A 20,512-nucleotide genomic window follows, 5' to 3' on the forward strand; every position below is an offset into this window, starting at 1 on the left:
AGACATTTCCCAATCTGTAGAATATGTAGCTGCATAGGAACATCTTGCTTAATAGTTGTTGATTTTTCTATCCCATTCATTTGTTATTCTGGAAATCTTCACTAAGGTGTTTTACTGAATTGTGTTTTAATGGGAAGAATTTATAAAATTAATTCCAGAATCAGTGCACACAGAACATCACCGCAGCTTCCTTCCATTCATTTGAACCTTTATTCCTGCATATTTTACTGCTTTAATACATGTCAGTCAAAGAAATATAGCACACAGTCTTGAATATGCATATGACTGCATTTCAACCATTTTTGCACAGTGTTTAGAAGTGATGGTATTATTTGCATTTAGAAGGCCCTAGGTTCAGTCTCTCATATCTTCAGTTAAAAGGATCTTAAGCTGCAGAAGATCTCTAAATCTAAGTCTGAGAAACTGGAGAGCTGCCAATAAGAATAGTGAACTACATAGAGCTGCCAATAAGAGAGCTGCCAACAAGAATACTCAGCTAGATAGATCAATCTTCTGATGATACAAAGGCACCTCCATTTGTTTACTGATGCTTGCATAGGCACACGTGATTTTGTAAAGCACTTTACAAAAATAATCTTGCTACAGTCAAACAGTTGATCTCATTAAGAATGCTGCTTTGTTGAAAGGAGCCATTGAAAAGAGCCAAGTGTTTCTGAATTTAGTAAATCCAGGAAGAAATTTGAATGAGGGGAATTTTGGAAGCATATCCAGTAATTCTGCATTTCCAGGGAACAGGCTGATCTGTATAACTTTTTGTTTGATAACTGCCATTGGTTCGGGTAGCAGGAAAAAAACGCCAAGCTACTGTCTAATTGCATGCTCACCTGAACTTGTGGCAAACGTATCAGCTAAATAGGTGTCACTTATTCAGCCTCACCTCAAATGATTACTGCATGCTTAGCTTCTTGATTTGTTTCATTACTATTGCTTCTCATTTTCAAAAAATGATTAGCTATCAACTGCAGAAAAGGAGGGAAACTGAAGAACTAACCAACAAAAAGACGCAAGTGACCATGCCTTAAACTGGTGTGTGAAATCCTGTCCTTGAACGCACCCACAAATAAGGTGTATAGATAACAATTATGATTAATATTGAACTTGGTCCTGGAAGATCAAAGTTTAATCATGCAGAGTAAAGACAAAGGATCTTGTTTCATCCGAAGTTAAGTGATTTCCCTGATCCATTATTTCTAAAAATGCATAATAGGAGAGAGAAACTCTCATGCATGTATATGCACAGCTCCAAAATATTTAAAAGAGACCCTCAAGATCAAGTTGGTGAAAGGGAAAATATGTACAGTGTTGCACATGAGCAGCTAACAGAAAATGGGGACACTTGTATTGGAATGGGGAATTTAGCTAGCAAGAGAGGTAACAATGTGATTTCCATCAGTGTATATCAGGGAAACTTAGGGGCTTTTTGCACGGCTTCAAAATCGCACAATGGTTGCTAATTGGAAACGCTATTGATTTGCCTTAACGCACGACGTCGTAGACAATCTGCAACACTCCTGAAATCGACCCGCAAAAAGCGCTTCGTTGTGGCGCTTTCAGGGGAATCCCAAAAAGTGGATTCACCCTCCGGAAAGCGCTACACTCTTGCAAACAATCTGTAACACTAGCGATAAAGACCTGTGCGTTACCATTGTTGCGGTTTCTTCAAAGTCCCTCCTCCTGAGCCTGTCCTCCAAACTTCCGGCGAAGCGATCGCCATTTTTTTTTCTCCGAGCGAGCGGGGATAAACGCACCAGCGAGCCTCTTTCTGTTTAGAGGCTTCCCTGGCTTCAGTCCTTTACCTTTAGTCACTAAGCACAAACCACATAAAAGCCCGTTTGCTGAAATAAAGTCCCTTTATTTTTTACACATTAATTCAGCCGAAAATCGGGCCCGTGAGAGGGGGGGGGGATTTTTTTTTTATCACTCGAGGCAGCGTGGCAACGATCATACGATCAAACGACAGCTCACATTAGGCAGCTGGATGGGTCTCTCCGTTGCAACGAATCTACCTAGATTCGTTGCTATGGGTCTGTTTTTTTTTAAAAAAAACCTTTCTTAAAGGGAAAGGGGCTGTTTGGGAGCATGCTAACGGCTGCCCATTGGCTGCTTGACGGCCAGGGGCGGGACGAGCTTGGCAATAGCGCTTCCTTTCTAGCGATTTCTGCCGAGACCGGAAGCCTGTGGGAAACGCTAAAAAACGCAACTGATTCCACTACAAAGGCAGGTATGCATAACGACGAATTCCACTATTTTAAATGGTGATTTTTCATTCCGCAAACAATTTGCAACAAAGATCCCCGTGCGTAAAGGCCCTCAGAAACTCTTAAAGAAAACCAGTCCAAAATACTTGAAAATGTTTTATTGAATGGCACCCTAAAGCAAATACAACCAAACACAAAACCTTTGCAAAAATGCATGTAAAAAATTAACTGAGGAAAAGGAACCATACTGATGCAGGTCTTGGCCCATTTACAGTGGCTTCCAATTTGTTTCCTGGCATAATTTATATTGCTGGTCTTATCGTTCCAAGCCCTATATGATCTGGGACCTTTATGAACTTGCCTGACCAAATGATTTTTATACAGCAAACGGGAGAGCCTAAACTATCAGATGAGAAACAGTTTAAATAATTTTAGTTGAAGGTCCAATGAAAAGCTTTTAGCTCAAAAATATGTTCCTAATAACCCAGAAGAGAACATGCTGTCTCTTTTATATTACAACTGATATGAGTAGTTCCCTTTTGGTCCATTTAGGTCCAATCACTGTCACATTGTTTCTGCTTTGATGCTAATACCATGAAGGGATGGTGCATTTTTTTCTGGCACCTCATTCCTGTCTAAAATAAATAGCTATAAAATGTCAACAAGCTATTCCACCACATTGTTTCTTTGTCAAATTCAAATACTCTGACAATGACCTTGCCTCCAGAGTGTACCTTGAATGCCTTGGAAATTATTTATAGCATAACTTCCAAATAACAGGATCTTAAATTTTACATGCAGAAATTATTTTAGCCTTGAATCTGAAATCAGTTAAAGTGAAACCACATCTCGAGGGGGAAGATAATTTATTCTTTTGACAAACAAAAAGCTGTCTCATAAGTCAGCAGAACTGATATATGGCTTTCATCATTTAAAAGTGTATATTAACCAGTCTTATTTGCCCTATAAGGAAGAGGATTCTGCCAAAGGAAGAGGATTCTGCCAAAGAAAATAGTTCTGAATGCTTACAGCTTTGGACAGTGATTTTCCAAAGAAAAGATATCCTTATCCATGGTTCCTCTATATATTTGTGAAACAGCCTGGGGGGTGGAACGTTTCCAGCTGAGTTGGAATAGGGCCAATCAGGGTGCAGCCCTGCCCCTACAGGTCCCTCCCTCCCCGGATGCTAGCCACATTCCTCTCAGACGCGCCAGAGACAGAGAGACACACAGAGCCCTGCCAGACTGAACACAAACCATCATTACCTCCTATGTCTCCTGCTGTGAGGGAGACAGAGAGAGACACAGAGAGAGCTGCCCCAAGCTGCTGACCAGCCCTGCTTCCCTCCTAGGAAAGAGCCCTAATTACCTGCTATGGCTCCTGTTGCCACGGAGAGAGAGACACAGAAAGAGCCGCCTCTGCTGTGATGGAGGGAGAGAGAGACAGAGACAGATAGCTGCCCCAAACTCCACACCAGCCCTGCTTCCCTCCTACAAACCAGCCATCATTACCTGCTATGCCTCCTGCTATGAGGCACACTGAGAGACATGCAGTGAGAGAGAGAGAGCTGCACATCCTGGTGTCCCCTGGGTCCTAGCGCCCATTGCTTTCCTGGTTGCAATGGGCTTTCGTCCTAGTGCAAACATAATACAATGTGATTTGTGTATCTACAATTTATTTCTATATCTAATTTTACGCAATCCTATGCAGAGTTACTCCAATCTAAGCCTATGATTATAATGGACTTTAGACCGGAGTAAATCTGCATAAGACTGTATTATCCCTCAATACTCCAACAGATTTGCAAATATGATACTAAAGAATATTCACATGGCAGTCACTCATGTGGGTGAGGTGATCCACAATCACAAAGGAATTGTAGGATCAAAAGGTGGCTAATAAACAGTTTTGCCTTTCTATAAGTGTCAATTTTTGGCACTTTTCAATAAGAATGTAGTAAGAAAAAGAAAAGAAAAGAGCCTCTTGTGGCGTAGAGTGGTAAGGCAGCCGTCTGAAAGCTTTGCCCATGAGGCTGGGAGTTCAATCCCAGCAGCCGGCTCAAGGTTGACTCAGCCTTCCATCCTTCCGAGGTTGGTAAAATGAGTACCCAACTTGCTGGGGGGTAAATGGTAATGACTGGGGAAGGCACTGGCAATTGAGTCTGCATGAAAACGCTTCATGAGTCTGCCCCGTATTGAGTCTGCCATGAAAACGCTAGAGGGCATCACCCTCTAGCGTCAGACATGACTAGAGGGTCAGACATGACTCAGTGCTTGCACAGGGGATACCTTTACCTTTACCTTTAAGAAAAATAATGTTCTGCTGAACATTTTGGTTAAGAAGAACTTTGGATGGTGAGAAGGCTTTGGGAAAGTTCAGTACAACCCTATTCAGTAGTTCATCTTGATTATTTTCATTATTTATAAAATTTATATTTCACCGTTCTGCCCTTACAAAAGCTACCAAGGTAGCTAACAATTTATAACAGAAACATAAAATAAAATTAAAATAAACCACAGGTTATGTTAGTAATCTTAACCATTGTCCCTTATATAATTTTACAAGGGCCATTTAGGTGGCCTTGTCCAGGCCCGGACAGCCACCCTGTCCAGTTGGTGTCTTGGTCAGTGGAACAATCTGGATTGGGACGGCGGCGCTACCTGGCCACCACACCGATCACAGGCCCTCTGGTGAGGAAGGCACATGCCTGGGGAAGCCGCGGGCTCGCTGGGAGGGGCAGGGATGGCTTCTCCACCGCCCAGCAAGCACACCTGCCTCCTCAAAGAGGGACCAGATGTGCTTCGTGGCCTGTGGGGAAGCCGCAGATTCGCTGGGAGGGGGAGGGGGCTGAGGCTCGCTTCGAGTGTGCTTGGCACGCCATGGGGAAGCAGCGACAGCGTATGGAAGGGAAAGGGCCATTTCAAAGACCATTCTTATGAAGGGGCTTTGAAGCTAGTATATCTAATATAATTTTGAATTTAACTCTCTAGTCTCAGGATAAGATAATTGCCAACACAACTTTTCACTTGCAGGAATGTTTCATACTTGGGTGGAGATGAATGGGGCCAACAACAAATGGTAAAGTGAAAGCCATTAATCACTAACATAGACAGTTTTCTTTAACTTTTGCTTTATATTCCCACTGTCATGATGGAAGTTCATAGTCTAAGGAAGAGTGGTTAGGACTTTGCTCCTGATTTCAATTGCAGTGACTCAACAATAATGTAATGTATCAAAGACAAGCAAAATATAATATCAGGCTGTTTATTTTTTTATTTTACATCATTGAATGTCTGCCTTTCTCAAGAAGACTATTTAAAAAAATTCTCAAATGTCTCTTGAGAGATCCAGTCAGTCTGACTGGCATTTCTAAACCAACTATTGGGGATACTTAAACAATAATATAAAGTTGGAAGCCTGAATTTTGTTTTTATCTAGGTTGAATTACAAAGGAGAGGAATTTTTTTCAATAGACTCTACTGTACGTATGCGAGAGTTTTGTACATTTGTATGAGAAGTGGAGACAAATGATTACAGAAGATCTCAGTATTTTTAAAAGGCTATAAAACCAGATAACCTTGGTAAGCCAGATAACCTTGGTGTGGGGAGCCAACTATAGCAGCCCCTCTTATTCTGCCTAGTTCTATTTGCCCCAACCAAACCCAACCCAACCCAAAAAAATCCTTGGGTTGCTGCCATGGCACAGTCAGTATGGTGTGAGCAGGGCCAGTTGGTCCATTTAGCACATGCTATGGATCCTATACTTCCAGGGACCCTGTGCAGTGCTTTCCCCCTTTTCCTCTTTAAGGACTGTGGGGGGCCCTCATACCCAGTCTGGCCCTCCCCCCATGCAGTCTGGCTGATCTCCCTGCAATTGTACTCTGCTAGGGCCCCACAAATCCTTAAACTGGCTCTGTTGTATGGGCCCCAAGAATCCTTAAACCACTCTTAGGTGTGAGCCAGGATTAGGTGCCAGGAATATGTATCTTAGAACAGCCTTTGAAACCCAGGATCCCCAACAATATGATCATCACAACAGAGATCATCTCTCTAATGAGGCAAGTGAATTTCAGCCCAGCCTGTTTCTGCTAACCTTCATGAGATGATCCATATCTTTCCCTTAATTGATCCTAAGTGTGCACAGCTGGCACTGTGCTACTAGGGATCCTCCATCTTCTGAAAGTGCTTTCAAATCATGGGTGAATTGGATAAATTATGCTGACTAGTAGCTGTGGGCACTGCCTGAGCCATCTACTGTGAGGAGCTCAGGGCAGATATACCCAGGAGATACCTCCATCTCTTTCTCATGTGCCACCTCCAGTCTGCCCTCCCTCTCCTCAGAAGGCCTGCTAGATTCTGGAGGAATGAGAGAAAGGGCATCCAGAACCTCTCATTCCTTCAGCAGCCTCTGGGTCTCTGGGGTGAACTCAAGACTTGTCCCAAATCAGCCCAAAAGACAGTTCAGGCCACTCCTTGACTTGTTGGGTAACAATCTGGATGGATCTTGACTACAGAACATAAAATGACCATAAAAATATCATTTATTTATTACATTTATGCAATTATCTTTCAACCTGGAAGCTATTAGAATGTTCTCACATACTGACAGTACAATCCTAAACAGCGTTACACCATTATGAAGATAAGCCCTATGAAGATAGGTTGAGGGACTTGAGAATGTTCAGCCTGGAGAAAAGGAGGTTGAGAGGGGACATGATAGCCCTCTTTAAGTATTTGAAAGGTTGTCACTTGGAGGAGGGCAGGATGCTGTTTCTGTTGGCTGCAGAGGAGAGGACATGCAGTAATGGGTTTAAACTTCAAGTACAACGATATAGGCTAGATATCAGGAAAAAAAATTCAGTCAGAGTAGTTCAGCAGTGGAATAGGTTGCCTAAGGAGGTGGTGAGCTCCCCCTCACTGGCAGTCTTCAAGCAAAGGTAGGATACACACTTTTCTTGGAGGCTTTAGGATGCTTTGGGCCGATCCTGCGTTGAGCAGGGGGTTGGACTAGATGGCCTGTATGGCCCCTTCCAACTCTATGGGCCATTTCGCACAGAGCTCAAAGTTGCTATTTGGTTGCTGTTAGCGAAAGCGCTACTTCAACTAGCGAAATGTAACTAGCTGTGCCCGTAACGCACAGCTGCGGTTTTTGCGGAATTTAGCACTTTCACTTCTCGTCACTTTCGTAACCCACAGGCTTCCGGTTCTCCGTCTTTTCGCTACAAAGGAGGTCCCTTTTTAGCGCTTCTGGTCTCCCGTGCCCGTCAATCAAACTGCGGCCACACCTTTGACCTCGACCCTAAAGCCGGACTTGTCGGGGTCCCCTTTTTTTTAAAAAACCCAGGAAAACCCGTAGCAACGCGTTATCGTCAAATCATTGGCGCCCTTGGAACGTGTTTTCTATTGTTTTCTATGAACCAGAGGTTGATGCATTGATATGTTTGAAAGGTTAATCCCCGCCCACAGTACACGCCCACAGGTTACCTGCTTATATGCACCTGGGCAGACACGCGGTCGGCCTCTCTTTGTTTGCGTAGCCTACTGCCCGCAGCACAGGTTAACGTTGCAATGGAGAGGATTATTTTTCAATTGTTGGCTCGGGTGATTGCCTTGGTCCAGCGTATCCGCACCAGTGTGCAGCATAGGAGGGCTGCTTCAGAGGAATACCGAGAACGTATTGCCAGAGCGATGACCAGCAGCACAAGACGTTCTCAACGGGAAACCATGGCGGCAAAGAGGCACTGGCAAGCTCTGGCAGAGGTCCGGTTCCCCCCCCGGTTCTGGGCGGACGAAAGATCCTCTGACTGGTGGGAAAATTTTGTGTGGGCTCGCTGGGATGATGACCACTGGATTGCCAACTTTAGAATGTCTAGGGGGACATTTTTTGAACTCGTGGAGGCTCTACGTGGACGCATGGAGAGGCAAGTCACTGGCATGCGGCGCCCCGTGCCAGTGGAAAAAAGGGTGGCGGTCGCATTGTGGTACTTGGCAACCCCTCAGTACTTCCGGACAGTAGCCCAGCAATTCGGACTCGGAGTCACTACGGTTGGCGATATCCTTAAGGAGTTCTGCCTCGCCATGGAGGCGGAATTGTTCAGCAAAGTCGTGTGCCTCGGAGACCGGCTTGGAGCGGTGAGTATCATTCGATCCCCTTTGCCCTTTAAATTTTTTTTCTTGTTTGACAGGTCAGCAACGAAGACGCGATACACCCCACGCTGACATGCCATGGCTTATATTCTTTTCTTTCCCTTATTCCAGAGTATGGACGGGTTTGCCAGGCTCGGATTCCCGCATTGTTTTGCGGCCGTCGATGGAAGCCACATCCCTATCCGTGCCCCCGGGGGAAGCATAAAGGAGTTCAGTAACAGGAAGGACTTTTGTTCTGTTCTCCTGCAAGGAACTGTGGACTTCTCCGGCCGGTTTATCGATGCCGAGGTGGGGTGGAGTGGCAGGAGGCATGATGCCCTTGTTTTCAGGGAATCCAACCTCAGGAAAGCCATGGACGAAGGGGTCTTTGTTCCAGGAAACCCCACCGCCACCATTGAGGGCGTGCGTGTGCCGCCGTTGGTGCTCGGGGACGGAGCCTACCCAATACGACGCTGGCTCATGACTCCCTACAAGCGGCCAAGGACAGACGTGCATAGCCACTACAACCTCACTCACTCCCGGGCAAGGAATGTAGTGGAGCGTGCCTTTGGACGTTTGAAGTCCCGGTTCCGTTGCCTGATGTCCCGACTACACGTGCATATAGACAATGTGACTCCGCTGATCATCGCGTGTGTCATTTTGCACAACATATGCGAGGACAAGGGACATAACATCCCCTTCCCTGTGGATGAACCTGATCCTGTTGTCCTTGAGGACACACAAGACATCCCTGAAGCAAGGAGAAGAAGAATCTATGCAGAGGGGTGCAAGGTTCGGGACGCCATAGCCACCCACATCTACAGAAACAGGAGGCGTGTTTAATTGTTTTTCCCACTCTCTTGTTGTTGAATAAAGTTTAGTGTTCTTTGTTTAACCTTGTCTTGTGCGGTTTGTGTACTTTGCCAGCAAAAAAACGGGGATTCTCTGGTCCAAAAGCACTTTGACAGCCCTAAACGCTAACTCCCACTGAAATTGACACACACAACACGGAAGCGCTGAGCGGGGAAAGTTCGGGGAGGCGGGTAGCCAGGAAGTATTGGCGACCCCTGTCAAACCGGAGGATCAATCCACTTATGTTCCAAGGAATAATTTTATTGGTGGGCAGCTTTGATACATTTAAAATAGGGGTGGTCGATCGGAGCAACGCACGTTCGTTCCCTAACCGTCATTCCGAAGATGCCGAAGCCACGGAAGGGCTCCTTCTGGCAGCGCGCCGAGGCTGAGGCACTTCTGGAGCTGGTGCTCCAATCGAAAAGTGTTGGCCGCCTTATGGCCAGCACCCACTGCCACACCAAGGGTGCTTACCTGGTGTTGGCATCAAAGCTGAGGGAGAGGGGCTATGTCCGGACCTGGGAGCAGGTCCGGACAAAATTTAAGCGAGTGAAGCTGGACTTCCTCAACAGTCTGGAGCAGTGGGGGGGGGTCCCGCAGCCAAGCGGGAGGACGGTCTTTCACGACCAGATGGTTAAAATATGGGAGAAGGCTGGGAAGCCCCCCCTGGAAATGAGGAGGCATATGGGTAAGTATGCCCTCGTTGTTTTGCCCTTAAACATGCATGGCATGACTAGCTGCCTCTTTCCCCTACTGTCCCCAATGAAATTCGAAATAGTATTTATATGCTGTCAACCCCCTCTGACTTAGCCCGCCAGTACTGTGTGGAACCACTTTGGTTATGCGCTTTGACTCTAACTGTGGTGTGTCTACCAGCTGTGTTTCATCTCTGGTTTGTGTGCTTTTAATTATGATTTCTCTTTTTCTTTGCCCAGCCACACAATCACCATCCAAGATGGGAAAAGCACCTGAGCGTGAGGAGGAGGAAGAGGGGCCTTCCACCTCAGGACAGGCTGCAGGTGAGAGTTTTATGCCTGTGCGGGAGACCCATGTGTGTGTACCCCCATGGAGCCATATGGGAGCCTGCTGTGATGCTCCCATTTGAAGTGTTATTAAATTCTTTGTTTGATTTCTATAGCAGAAACTATGGAGGCAAGGCTGCGTGCCATGGAGGCAAGGGTGACTGCCTTAGAGGCCGAAGTGGCAGAGCTCAAAGGGGAGTTAGAGCAGCAAAGGCAGCAGAGGGAGGCGGAAGAACGTAGGTTATGTTCCCCACTGCCCAACTCTTCTCACACTGTGGCTAAGGCCACCAATAAGTGTATGCATGTAAACTACAAAAATAGGAAAATATGTGTGGCACTAATGTGTACTTTTTCTCCCTCCCCACACAGTTAAGAAGAAGGAGGACGAAGAGGTCTTCCGGCGCAAAGTTAGGGGGACCGTGGGACGGCTGTGCAGGAGAGTGAGGGCGCTGGAAGGGGCTGGGGAGGGGAGCGGTGGGACCTAAGTTTTTATTTCTTTTTGTGTTTTGGGGTGGGGGGTGTTGGGGGGTTTCCCAGTTACTTTGCCCATTTTTCTATCCCTGTTAAATATTTGAATTTGTTAAAAAAAGTTGGCTTTCTTGGAGGGTGGGGGTGGTGGTGGGGGGGGGTCCAAGTTAAATTCCCTTGTTTTTTTCCCCTGTTGAACTGTTTCTGGAAATAAAATTTTGTTGTAAATTTCCTGAAAAAGACTCCAGTGTGACTCCTTGCACTCGCACACCTTTCACCCCAAACTCCTAAAACACCTTTAACCTTTAAAACACCCTCCAACCTACAACCCACACAACGGTGCCAGAATAGGCACAATCACTAGAGAGGGTACACTGAGACAGAGTCAAAAACATAAACTTTATTGAACAGACAACAGCAAACACAGATAAACAGACAAAATGGCCCAAACTAGGAGGGGGAGAACTTGTCCGCGGGTTTCACGACTCTCTTCCCGAGAACAGTCCTCCTTCTAGTTTGTGTCGCGGCATTCTGAGAGGGGGTGGGTGGGGTGGGTGCTGGAGGTGGTGGGGGGGGTGGGTTGGGTGGGGGGGACGTTCACTATAATCTGAGGAGGGGGGGCCGCCTCCATAACCGCGACCGCCCTCTCCATCAGCCTCCTTATCATTCGAACTTCCTCCACGCTTTCGCGTAGCGAGTTGTTCGAATCTCTAAGGATGGCGCGGAATTTTTTGCCCTCCTGGGCCACGAGGGAGAGCATCGCCTGGTCTGCAGCAGCTGCACGCCTGGACTCCTCCTGGCAGTGCTCCAGGATCCTTTCTCCCACACTAGTGAGGACGGAGACGCGCCGCAGCCTGCCGCGTTCCCTGGCCAGCCTCTCCTCAGCCGGGAGAGCGCCCCTGGGTGGTGAGCCAGCTGGCTCGTCGTCTTCAGAAAGGACCTCTGTTGGCATAAAAAAGAGAAAAAGAACTGTTAGTAACAACGAGACAGTCAAAACCCACCCTGGTGCACATGGTGGCCTTTCTTGGTCACATATTGTTAAACCAAGACTCAGAACAATGCCAGGGGAGCACACGGTTATTGTTTGTTTGCCCATGGTGGCCTGTCTTGGTTACATGTTAAACCAAGACTCAGAACAATGCCAGGGGAGCACACGGTTATTGTTTGTTTGCCCATGGTGGCCTGTCTTGGTTACATGTTAAACCAAGACTCAGAACAATGCCAGGGGAGCACACGGTTATTGTTTGTTTGCCCATGGTGGCCTGTCTTGGTTACATGTTAAACCAAGACTCAGAACAATGCCAGGGGAGCACAAAAATGAAAAGGAAGCACACAGTTATTGCACACAGACATTGTCCTGCAGCCATGGCTCGAAAGGAACAGTTCATGCACGCTCACCATCTTGTATGTGTATCCGCCTGCGCAGGGCAGGAGGTCCAGCCACCCCACGCTCCTCCTCCTCCTGTGTCCCGGGTATGAAATCTGAAAAAGGGGAACAAAGAACATGATTAAGGACCAAAGTGTGGCAAAGCAAGCTTCAAACCCTAAAGCAGCAACGTTGAGGGACTATCTTCTGTCTCTTGGCAGTGCTGCTGCCCTGCACAAACAGAAAAGCACAAAGCAGTTAAACCCCCCCCCCCTTATTGCAACTGATACTTACCAACATTTGTGGACGCCCCAGAATCACTGTCCTCTGCTACTGCTGCAGGGGACTCTAGGACCACCGTCCCAGGCATCTGTGTCTCTGTGGACAAGAGCAGAAAATAGTGAAAAAGGAGCAAGCATACAACCTGAACCACACAGCAAGCTCCCAAAGAAGTGGCTAGAGCACTGCAGAAGGCCTATGGCTGAGGCATGCAACAAAACTGTTTGGGTTGTTGTTTAAACACAACCGTTTTAAAAAGCCACCCAAAGCAATCCACAAACATCCAAGCATAGCATGCGTTGCAACGAACACAAGGCATACAATGGTGAAAAAGGAGCAAGCACACAACCTGAACCACACATCAAGGTCCCAAAGTAGTGGCTAGAGCGCTGCAGAAGGCCTATGGCTGAGGCATGCTGCAAAACTGTTTGGGTAGTTGTTTAAACACAACCGTTTTAAAAAGCCACCCAAAGCAATCCACATCCTATCATATTATGCGTAGCAACGAACACACGAGAAAACGATCCCCAAACGTCAGAACACACATTTGCTCAATATAAAAACAATAAAATACAAAATAAAAAGAAAATTACTTACCGGAGGCAAGGGGCGTTTGGTCAGGAACCTCCTCCGGCTCCCCAGGAGCGATGGCCATCAGGTCCACCGTGACCAATTCCGCTGGTCGTTGCTGGACGGGGGGTGGAGGCCGAAAGCTGGACGAGGTTCCCTCGCCGGGATCCTCCTCAGCGGGTGGTTCCTCGACCGGGGCAGCCGGCTTCCGAACCACCTTAAGGCTCCTCCCGACGCGCTTCGGCCTGCCGGCTCCTTCCCCGTCTCCGTACAGCTGGCGCTGCTCCTCGAAGTAGGGGCAGGTAACCTTTTCGTTGCCGGAACCCTTATTATGGTTCACGGCACGCATGTACTCTGCCCTCATTGTTTTGATCTTCGACCGGCATTCAAGGCCGGTCCTGTTGTGGCCCAGGGCACGCATCTTAATGGCCACTTGTTCGAAGACCTCCCTATTCCTGTGGGAGGACTGGAACGCGTCCTGGATTTTCTCCTCCGAGAAAATCCCGATCAGGTCCCTGATCTCCGCGTCCCTCCAAGTTGGGCCACGGCCGGTTGCAGGGACGGACGAGGCTTGAGAAGAGGATTCCATGTTGCTTTCGCTAGTAGCTGAGCAAAATGGTGGTGCGAGGTGCAGGGTGCAACGGATCATATACCTTCCCGCACACAAAGACAAAGGGACTAGCCGGCTCCTGATTGGTAGAGGGCAGTAGGGGACACGCGCATTGGCCACATTAGGTCACATGTCACGTTCAAAACTCCTCGCGCGGGAACAGGATCTGCTCCTAATGGCCAGATTAGCGCCTTTTGTTTGACTTCTCGCATGCGCTGATTCGTCCACACGCGGGAAGAGCAGTTTGAACATGCAGCGGGAGCCATTTTAGTGAGATGTCCGCCATTACAAAAACGCATGCCGGTGTAAAACCGAGAGCAATTGCAGTGGTACGCGACAGTTCCCCAATAATATTCACCAACCAAAGCATAAATCAATGACATGTAACTGGCGAACGTTCGTTGGCACGCTCAGCGGACAGTTTTTTAAAATGAACGGCGGACGGCGACTCCGCTTGCCGGAGGTCTAGCCGCCAATGGAAGGGGTTGTCCGCACCCAAGCACAACCACGCACCCGGAACCACACAAAGACCCACTACACATAAACCGCCCCTCATGCTAGAATCATTTCTATTGAACCCCTGTAAGCTAAACTGGAGACTGCGAGCGGCGAACTTTCGTTGGCACGCTCAGCTGAAAGTTTTTTTAAAATGAACGGCGGACGGCGACTCCGCTTGCCGGAGGTCTAGCCGCCGATGGAAGGGGTTGTCCGCACCCAAGCACAACCACGCACCCGGAACCACACAAAGACCCACTACACATAAACCGCCCCTCTTGAAATCACCTCGAATCATATCTATTGAACCCCAGTAATCTAAACAGGAGCCTGCGAGCGGCGAACGTTCGTTGGCACGCTCAGAGGAAAGTTTTTAAAAATGATCCCCGTACGTTGACTCCGCTAGTACTGGCCTACGGTAGACGGGGTTTTAAGCTATGGGCAAATGTTTGGAACGTGACGGTGTGTGCCACTGTGCTTTTGGAAAACTATTGTGGTGTCCGGGCAGAATTTAAGAAAGTGATCGTGCTTGAAAGCCAGTCGCTGTCTCGTTGCCTCGTAGATCCCCGCTCGCTCGGAGAAAAAAGATGGCGGACAGTTCGCCGGAAGTTAGGAGGAAAGGCTCGGGAGGAGGGACTTTGAAGAAACCGCAACAATGGTAACGCACAAGTCTGTGGCGCTACTGTTGCAGATTGGTTGCAGGAGTGTATCGCTATCCGGAGGGTGAATCCAGTTTTCTGGATTCCCCTAGAAGCGCTACAACGAAGCGCTTTTTGCGGGTCGGTTGCAGGACTGTTGCAGATTGTGTACGACGTCGTGGGTTATGGCAAATTTGTAGCGTTTCCAATTGGCAACCATCCTGCTACTTTGAAGCCGTGCGTAATGGCCCTATGATTCTATGATTCTATGATTATAAATCCACTGAAGTCAATGGACTTAGAAAGCCATTATTCTCTTTAGAATTTCACCATCAAATAGACTTCTGGTGATAGCCTTGTAACTGCACTGTGGACTCATCCTTGAGCAAGTTTCTTATTCCCAGCTTCACTTTCTCAGCAAGAATAATAGAGGATCACATCATGAATTATGACAGACATGTAAAACGTTTTGTAAATTTAAAAAATGTAAATTTAAATTTAAAAAAGTGGAGCATAAATGACAAAATAGTTGTTATTTTCAGTATATTTACTAGGAGATTACTTGTGGCACTAGTATCAGCTGGACTTTCTTCTGGTTTGATTGCATCCTGCCCAGATTTGACACATTGCTGCAATAATGGAAGAAGGTAATGAAGGCATGAATGCTAATGTGATGTTATTGTCCCACAGGAAGAGAAGCTGTTTCTTTGCCAGCCAGAGATAGCAGAAATTATTACTCGCTGGAATTATTTGGGACAGTAATGCTAGCAAAGTCATTGTAAAAATTGATTCTCAGTTTTACCATTGAATTAAATCTTCAGCCAGATAGCCACAGATGCTCTCAGAAAACAAAGTTAATGAGAGCCTAAACTAGACTAAAAGCTAATCACTTTTTGGTTCATCTTTCCAAAGAAACATTTTCCAAACATTCATTGTATCAATAACTATGAAAGTAGCATTGTTGTCCTTGAATACTAGATAATTCCCCTTTCCTCCTTTATACTTTAGGCATAAATAATATCTTACTCCAACATTCAGTTATTTGCTTTATGTTGTTTGTTACATGATTAGGCCCCTCTAGACCTGAGAAGAATTTGAAATAGTGTTGGCAGAGTTTAGATATGCAAAGCGGGGGAAAGCACCAGAATGCTTAAAAGAATAAATTAGTTTTATTATGAAGAGAAGGAACTTTGTATAGAACAAGGAGACAGAGGATTAGTCTTAACAGTCTAACTGTCTGTTCTATTCATTCAGGCTGATCAGGAGGCAAGCAGGGAGGAAGTATGCTCAAAGGAGCAGGAAGTCTCCTATTGAGCCAATCAGGATGCTGGAGGAGAATGTTTGAAAAATATCAGGAAGTTCCTATTCTAACTATCCTAAATATATACCTGCTACAATGCCCCCTGTAAAATATTCTTCAAAGGCCCTTGAGTCACCTTGCGTAGCCCAACAAGCAGAACTGCTTAGGAATGTTCTCTCAATTGTTCAATTCAAAATAAAAATTATACCAATTAATCCATTGACATCAGTGTGATTAGAAGGGCATAACTGTTTAGGATTGCACTGTAAAACTCTTTTTAGAAATGCACAATTTGAAACTGGACGTCCTGCTTGGTTATTATCATTTTAAAGGGGAAATAAATGTTTTTGAATGACATATCTTTTCTCCTTCAAAAAGCAAATAACAGAGTAGAGGTTGAAGTGTTGAACCCACTCACATGGTTCTGTGCAAACTGTGGTTACATGAGATTTTATTTCATAATGAGCCTGTTCAGCTCTTTAGTGTATGCTTGAAATACTGTAATGATGTATAGTGTGAAAGTGCTTCTCAGTCATCTTTATTTATTCAAGGAATAATTTTTCCTAAATAAATGTAAGGGTTCCATTGCTCAAATGCATTTGATTTCCCCCACCCCCCGAAAATTTGTTATAATCAGAACAATGTTAAATGTGGGATCGCATTGATTTGATAGGCACATATTTCTGAGTAAACTTTTAAAATAACTGGTGAAGGATATAGGTCTCTTAAATTGGCATCAGTGTATCATAAGCATCTTTGGTTACTGACCAAGGTGCTATTGTAATGAAGATGTGTGTGAATCACTCAGGGAAATTTGTTTACATTGTTCAATAAGAAAAGTTATATCTTCATGTTTAATAAAGTATTTCAATCAATACAATGGTTACTATTAGTATGAGCCTGTATGAGAAAACTTGCATTCAGAAATAATGTTGCATCGGCATGAGATGTAAACACCCTATTTTAAATTTCACCTCAGCAATAGCTAATCTACAATATGATGGAAATAATGCTGACCTGCCTTACACAGATGACTTAACTAATGTATACAAAAATCCTCTGACAATCAGGGTAGTCAAACTGCGGCCCTCCAGATGTCCATGGACTACAATTCCCAGGAGCGAATGCTGGCAGGGGCTCCTGGGAATTGTAGTCCATGGACATCTGGAGGGCCGCAGTTTGACTACCCCTGCAATAAGGTATGTATTGAGAATCAAATGCATCTTTACAACACAAAGTTATTAAATACTCTATGCTCTACCACAGGTTTATATGCTGTGATAGAAAGGTCATTTTCTCAAGCTAGAACTAAGATGTTTTAAAATTAATTGTACATGTATCCTGTTGTATGTGTTGTATCCTTGCTTTATACCAATAAAGGTGGTAATATTAAAAATATAAAGGTCATTTGACCAGAAATGTATGGGGTACTATGTTATATATGTGGCTTATCCACTGATTAGTATCTATTAGCACAAGTTATGCAAGACAATGAACATTGCATAAGAATACATATTGCGAGGGAGGGACAGGGGGCAGGCAGGGGGTTACACCTATTAAACTGCCAAGCTAACAGTGGGGAATCCCAGCTACAAATTTTAACCCTGTACTGAAGTTCACTGGGTAACACTAGACCAGTCTTTCTCTCTCAGTCTAAATTACTTCACAAGATAGTAATTAGTAGGCAACCACAGGAAAGACTATATATAAACTTTTGTTAGTTCTTTGGAAGAAAGCTGGGAAAACAAAACATTCAGATAGATCTACAGGAAACTACATCCTTACAACTACATCTTACATAAAGGTAAAGGTATCCCCTGTGCAAGCACCGAGTCATGTCTGACCCTTGGGGTGATGCCCTCTAGCGTTTTCATGGCAGACTCAATACATGGTGGTTTGCCAGTGCCTTCCCCAGTCATTACCGTTTACCCCCCAGCAAGCTGGGCACTCATTTTACCGACCTCGGAAGGATGGAAGGCTGAGTCAACCTTGAGCCGGCTGCTGGGATCGAACTCCCAGCCTCATGGTCAGAGCTTCAGACAGCATGTCATCTGCCTTACCACCCTGCACCACAAGAGGCTCTACATCTTACATACAACAACTCTAATAGTGCTGTTGGTGTGTGGTCCTTAAATGTGATTAGAGACTCCCGTATAAGATTTGCATCTCTTGTTACCAAAAACTGTTTCTAGCTACCTGGAAAGCAAAGCATACTTAGAATGGTTGTTGAGTGCATTAGGAGTGTGTTTATGTGATTTTTGCAAATGTTTCTTCCTACTGCAGATGCCCACATTGCACATAGCACTATTTCTAGGGAGAACTGCTTATTGTGTATGGGAGGGGGAAGAGAAATTCTGCTCCATGAGTGGAGTTCTGCAGCCCAATAAGGGCAGCCTAAAAGGGGCCTAAGGAACATTATTTGACAACAGTATCTATAGAGATAAAAAGCACTGGTAGTGACAGGGCAGTGGGGCTATTCTCCACACATGCATGATGTTGCTGACATTCTGGCCCTCTCCCAGCCCTGACCAAAATCAGGGCCCCAGAAGGCTGGCAGTAAGGGAACATGGATTCTTCTGCATTCTCTGTCTTGCCATGGTGGCCATATACCCAAAGCAAACAAAATCAAAAGGCAAAAAGTTGTGTCTTCTTGGAATTTATTAAATGCAATCCTGAATACTTTTGCAATTTGGGTTGCAAAATAATTTTAGTTGCAAAATTATTCAGGATTGCATTTAATAAATTCCAAGAAGACACAACTTTTTGCCTTTTTGTTTTTATTATTATTATTATTATTATTATTATTATTATTATTATTATTATTATCCTTTAATTTATATCCTGCCTCCCCCTGGAGGCTCGAGGCAGGTCACATAAAATCAATCCCCTAAAAACAGTAACAAGAACAATAAAACACAGTACACCAATCACAACAAGGCAAGGCAAGAATGGAGGCCAGGTTCATGCAACTAACCCAATTTCCATAACCCCATTAAAAAGGTGGGGTGCTTTGGGTGTATTTCTTCAAGAAACCAAATTCATTCCCACTGCCTGTCCCAGTTTATATTATTCATTTATAAAATTGTAAGTACACATATTAAAACTCTTAGTTAAATTTATTCCATGGCTAAAGTATTGTGTGTCCCTTATATTGATAAGAACCTGAAAGCTGAAAACAGAGGGCTATTCCGCATGACTTAAATGTAGCAGAAGTCTTACCTTTGGTAAATGCTACTAAATCAACTTTTTGCACAATCCGCAACACTCCTGCAACACTCCCGCAAAAATCGCTTCGTTGTAGCGCTTTTTGGGAAATCCAGAAAAGTGGATTCCCCCTAAAAAAACCACTAGACTCTTGAGAACAACAAGCAACACAGCCAAAAAAGACATGTGTGTTCGCAATGTAGCGGTAGAAAGAATGTCCCTCCCTCGTTCTCGCCCCCGAGCTTCTGGAGTCACAATCGCCATTTTTTTCCTTAGACTGGCAAAAGCAATTAACGAGTGAGGCTTCTCCGGCTAAAGTCCCTCCACAGAAGAGCTTAACAATAAAACAGAGCTCCCTACTTGTGTCTTTAAAGTTCCCAAGCACAATACAGCCCCCTGTTCGACACTGGCTGTAATTTTGGCCACAAATCGTGGCCATGGGGGGAGGGATTACTTGAAGAACATGTAAACAATTAAGCGCCAGCTCCTACGCCAGCAAAAAAGGTCTTTCTGAGACAATGAAAGAACACATATTCGTTGCTACTGGCGTTTTCAGCTTTTTAAAAACAGGTTTTAAAGGGAAAGGGGCTTTTCGGGAGCACGAACACAACAGTTCATTGGCTGTTCTGTTGGATTGATGGCCAGAGGTGGGAAGAAGCGTGGAAAAATATCGCTCCCTTTGTTGCGATTTGAGTGAGACCGGAAACCTGTGCGGAATGAATACGCTACTAGAACTTCAATATTCCACTAAAATTAAAGATATGTGGAATGACGAAATTCCACAATTTAATATAGTGTTTCTGCATACTGAAAATATTCAGCAAAATTGGTCCTTGTGCGAAAAGCCCCCCAAAAATAAAGCAGGAAAGAAAAGAGTGCTTAGAGGACTGCAGTCACCATTTCTTAGCTCCAGAGGGCCTCTGCAAGAGTCTTCTGTAATAGGGCTGGTTGAGATGTTACACTGGGGCATGCTTTCATTGCTCTGTATTCACAGGAACTGCATGTCAGGGACAATTCACCATATGGACTGTCTCTATCTGGACAGAAATAGCTCCAAAATTAAATATTTTCATTTGGAGGCCTCTAAATTACAGAACCATTTACTCACCAGAGGATACTGAATGAATGTCACTATATCAGCTAAAGATATTAGGACAGGTCATCAGAACAGAAAGTAATGACTTCAGTCTAAATTTAGGGCTCTTGGTCAAATGAATTACAATGTAAGAGAAGTTATTAGACTCTCTTGAGGGTTTTCCCCCCTTATTAGCATCTCCACATTCCTGCTTTGAACTCTAAAGTTATTTTACATGGTGGACACTGTACATTCCTCATGCCAAATTTTCTCAATGCAATGTATTTT

The 20,512-nt window shown here is 45.1% G+C and overlaps 1 protein-coding gene across 1 annotated transcript; it reads right to left on the minus strand.

Moving 5' to 3' along the window:
• Nucleotides 1-11,198: 11,198 nt before the first annotated feature.
• On the minus strand, nucleotides 11,199-13,323 carry LOC143825469 (uncharacterized). The gene is made up of 4 exons (XM_077313533.1): nucleotides 12,930-13,323; nucleotides 12,348-12,431; nucleotides 12,086-12,169; nucleotides 11,199-11,629 (listed from the first exon to the last, which is right to left on the minus strand). The coding sequence occupies exons 1-4, from the start codon at nucleotides 13,321-13,323 to the stop codon at nucleotides 11,199-11,201; spliced, it is 993 nt and encodes a 330-aa protein (XP_077169648.1).
• Between the last annotated feature and the right edge of the window lie 7,189 nt (nucleotides 13,324-20,512).

This window comes from Paroedura picta, chromosome 1 (genome assembly GCF_049243985.1).
Source record: "Paroedura picta isolate Pp20150507F chromosome 1, Ppicta_v3.0, whole genome shotgun sequence".
Taxonomy (NCBI): Eukaryota; Metazoa; Chordata; class Lepidosauria; order Squamata; family Gekkonidae; genus Paroedura; species Paroedura picta.

Coding starts and splice junctions, on each gene's coding strand:
- LOC143825469 (XM_077313533.1), bottom strand. CDS start 13,323: ATGCGTGCCCTGGGCCACAACAGGACCGGCCTTGAATGCCGGTCGAAG. Junction 12,170..12,347: donor TGGGGCGTCCACAAATGTTG/GTAAGTATCAGT, acceptor CCCCTTTTTCAG/ATTTCATACCCGGGACACAG. Junction 11,630..12,085: donor GCGGATACACATACAAGATG/GTGAGCGTGCAT, acceptor TTATGCCAACAG/AGGTCCTTTCTGAAGACGAC.